Source organism: Trachymyrmex cornetzi, unplaced genomic scaffold (assembly GCF_001594075.2).
Source record: "Trachymyrmex cornetzi isolate Tcor2-1 unplaced genomic scaffold, Tcor1.1 scaffold129, whole genome shotgun sequence".
NCBI lineage: Eukaryota > Metazoa > Arthropoda > Insecta > Hymenoptera > Formicidae > Trachymyrmex > Trachymyrmex cornetzi.
In genome coordinates this window covers 3,367,811-3,371,987 of record NW_017295861.1, presented here as the reverse complement: position 1 = coordinate 3,371,987, position 4,177 = coordinate 3,367,811, and the positions used below count along the sequence as shown (strand labels likewise).

The 4,177-nt window shown below is 34.9% G+C and overlaps 1 protein-coding gene across 1 annotated transcript in view; it reads left to right on the top strand.

The window, feature by feature from the left end:
• Positions 1-984: 984 nt before the first annotated feature.
• LOC108770554 (sorting nexin-8) overlaps positions 985-4,177 on the top strand; it is a 26,170-nt gene continuing 22,977 nt past the window's right edge. Inside the window, exon 1 of the mRNA XM_018522186.1 lies at positions 985-1,330. Within this exon, the coding sequence (XP_018377688.1) occupies positions 1,306-1,330 (25 nt within the window). The 5' untranslated portion in view covers positions 985-1,305. The remainder of the gene's footprint in view (positions 1,331-4,177) is intronic.

Below are 4,177 nucleotides of genomic sequence, written 5' to 3'. Positions count from 1 at the left end.
TGAGATAGCTAGAATTCCGATTGATATAATTATTCTGATAAAAATTAGAATCTTGATAGATTTTACCAGAAATATTGTATTAACCAGAATCCCGGTAATCTCAACTAGAATTCTAATAAATTTAACCAGAGAGAAAATTTTGATTCGTTCATTTTCAACCAGAAATTTTTGTCAGTGTAAGGTATCTAAAAATTTAGCTAAATATTTGTTAAACTATTAAAATAATTACGTAGGAAACTTAAACAAGATGAACAATGCTGCAAAAAATTTTGATATTTCTAGCAATCTGCATCCTACATAATTATTTTAATTTCATCTTAATTAAGTGTTTTAAGAAACTATTAGATATGATGCCACACGACAAGTTGCACATAAGAAATTACGATTAAAGAAATTTAAATTAAACTGTATGCTGAGATACATATGTATGTACATTTGTACATTAATTTAAATTTCTGCTTCGCAGTTGCTAGAGAAGTATTATATTATATGTAGATCTATCAATCGTCGACTAAGTGCCTTTGGTATAATATACGAAAAGAATAGATTTCTGTGAGCAAAATAGTCTGGTTGGATTAAATAGTAGTTCTAGTAAAAATGGACGAATGAGAATTTTCTAGTTAAATCTGCTAGAATTGTAGTTGAGATAGCTAGAATTCCGATTGATATAATTATTCTGATAAAAATGAGAATTCTGGTAGATTCTCTACCAGGATTACTATTTAATCCAACCAGACTATTTTTCTCAACATAGTATCTAGAAATCTGTTCTTTTCGTACATTATATCAAAGGCATTTAGTCGGCGATTGATAGATCTACATATAATGCTTCTCTGGCGGCTCCGAAGTAGTCCGAAGCAGAAAACGTAAACACCGCAGCATGCTCCGTTCCGCTGAGCTCATCGCTTCACGAGGACTCCGCGGCGAGCCGCCGCGATCGCGCGAACACCACGAGGCAAGGCAAGGCACGAGGATCAGCGTTCCTCCACCGTGCACGACGTGTCCCGTCACTCTCGTTGCCATCGTCAGTCTTCCGCCGCTCGGCGACAGTGTACGTTGTTTGGGTGTTTTCCACGCACTGTCCTCGCAGTATTGTTGACGTGTCGCGAGTGCCGCGAGTGCGCGCAGCTCGATCGTGTCGCGAAATCGTTCATATTCGCGCGACCTGAACGAAAACTCCAATTTCGACGCCTTGGTATCGTCGATCGACTCGTCGGGGACGACTAACTTTATTTTTCTTTTTCTCCCTCTTCGCCGCCAATTCGCCGGACGAATGGTCCACGGATGATCCACGGATGATCCAACATGGCGTCGACCGATCTGTCGTTCGGTAAATGATAAGCCTCACCAAAAGAATCTCTGTGACAAGGTCTCTTGCGAGGTCAACCGGTTCTCTCGTCGCCGCGTCGCATCGCGTCGCCGTAGCGTCGTCGCGTCGTCGCTGCGCCTTACGAAAACGCGGTCGCTCCCTTCTCTTTATCCTTCCCCCCCCGGATGTCCCGATCTCCTTATCAATGCGAGCGCAATGCGAATACGGGACACATCGGGCGGACGTCTCTCGTTTGCCTTCCGTTCGTCGAGAACAAGCCTTGGATGTGACCGGAAGCCGCAGCTTCGTTTCTTTTTCTTTTCTTTTCTTCTCTTTTTTGCGATCTTAAGACGCGCATGTCTGGAATGCGGTAATCAGCTGATCTTTAAAGCACCTTGACATTCGTGATGTGATCGTGTATGCGCGACGATAACGGTGACCACGACTCGCGTTTGGTTTACCATTTAATTTATACAGCTAATAAACTTTATTCAAATTAGTAAGAAAGCGCCAAATACGGTCGAGACTAAATACCGGTATTTTTATCCGGTAAACTAATAGTAATATCGGTATTATAATTTCCTATAGGGAAACGACTTTGCTAAAATATTCAAAGATATAGCTATGGATACAGATCTAAAAATAATTTTGTCGATCTATCACGTAGGAATCTCAAGCATAATGAGTAATGTTATAAAAAAATGTTGACATTCTAGAAACTAGTTTGAATCCTACATAATTAATGATCCAACGGAATTATTTTCAGATGTGTATCTAATTAAATTTTTAGATGCTTCAGCAAAACCGTTCTTTCTATATATTTAATAATATATAAATAAAATGTGGTACACATTGTATGTTCGTAACATTTATATTGTGTAGTAAAAAAGTATAGCAAAAGTTTTGACATGCTAGGAACCAGTTTAATGCCCAATTTCTTCACTTCTTCAGATAAGTTGTGGATAACCTTATTCAGGGAATCTCCGTTGTATTCTGGGAGATATCTCTTGGATAAAGTTATCTAGAGGTGAAGAAATTGGGCATAAGTGTCCTACATAATTATTTTAATAATCCAACAATCATTTTCAAACCTATATCTAGCTAAATTTTTAGATACTTCAGCAAAACCGTTCTTTCCATGTACTCAACAATGTCAATGAAATATAGCACACGTTGTACTTTACAGTTACGTTGTTGTTAATAGGAAATTATAATAAAAATTATAACATTGATGTTATGTTACTGTTAGTTAGTGTTTACTGGGTAATAATATTTCTATGTAAATTTTAAATACATTTTTCTGTTACATAAATTGCGTTAATAAACTTTACATAGAGAAGATTTATCGAGCTCGGATTTTAGTGAAGAGAATGCGCGCGTTCTTTTCGAACACGAATCGATTAAATCGCACGAGCGGAATGCCATCGAACGTATCGAAACGTACTGGCGTTGAAGGGAAGTTAAGATGTACAATTTTAGCATGACTGTGTTAACACGGCAATAATGACGCATGATGTTTCATAATCGCTCTCTGATTTCACCTTGGAATTTCATTAGACGCTATTCTTTCTTGCGTGATAAAATTTTGCTAAAGAAACATATATATAAACAGGATACAACTTCGAACGTGGCACAATTCCGAACGAAATAGAATTTGAATTCAATTTTCGAAACTCAAGTGTAATTTTTTTCTGTTTGATATAACCCTTCAATACCCTTCACAATGAGAGGTTTATCAAACTTGAATCTCGATAATTGAATTCAAATTTTATTTTGTCAGAATTTGATTATAGGTCTGTTTTTTGTGGCTGAACTAGTGTACACTTTTGGAACTTAAAGTGAGATAGATATACGTTTGATATTTGTTTAAAGCGAGAAAGAGAGTTCTAGAACAGTCTAGTGCAGGAACAGAAAACAGACCATATGTTCGAATTGTATTATATTCGAAATTGTATTATTTTTCCTTATAATAATATAATAATATATATCCAGACAGCATGCTGATTGTCATTTTTTTGTCAAGATGATGTCTAATGTCGTCTGATAACGTCAACTTGCTTGAACATATGCATATTTTTTTTTCATTAAATGACTTTTTACTGTACTTGAAGTTGAATTTGTCCGCTCATTTCATCTCGAAGGTCAAATAATTTTGTTATAATCTATATGGAAAAAATTATTTTGCTAAAGAGAGAGTATTTAAAAACGAAGTATTTAAAATTTTAGTTATAAATACAGATTTGAAAATAATTTTGAAATCATAAAAATAATTTTGTATACAGGGGACGCTTAATCCAGATGGCACAGTGAATTCGCGAAACATTCTTCAAGTTTTCTCCTTTCCTGAATTGTAATTCGTTAGGAATTCTTAGAAGAACACAATATAAGAATTCCTCAAGAAATTACATGCATCGTGTTGTACGAAGTATTCATTATAATGAATTTTTGAGGAATATTTCAAGACGAAATGAATTGTGGTTTCTGCAAAAATTCTACAGATATTCATTTTTCTAATTCTGTACGTGTATTCTTTAAAATTAATTCTCTATGAACTTCTATTCACTTTTGTGCTATCTGGATAAGTTGATCGCTAGAATGTCAAAACTTTTTGTAGCTCATCATGCTTGAGTTCCTATATATTATTATTATTTCTACATATAATTATGTTAATAATCTAACAAGATTATTTTCAAATCTGTATATCTGTCTAACAATAAATTTTTAAACACTTAAGTAAAATCTTCTTTCCGTGTAATTATTATATAATTTTAATTATATATATACATATATATCTAATTATATACGAAAATATCGATTCGTTTCCAAAGTGATTCGATTGGCTTCAAAAATTTCGTGCGAATCTCGCAA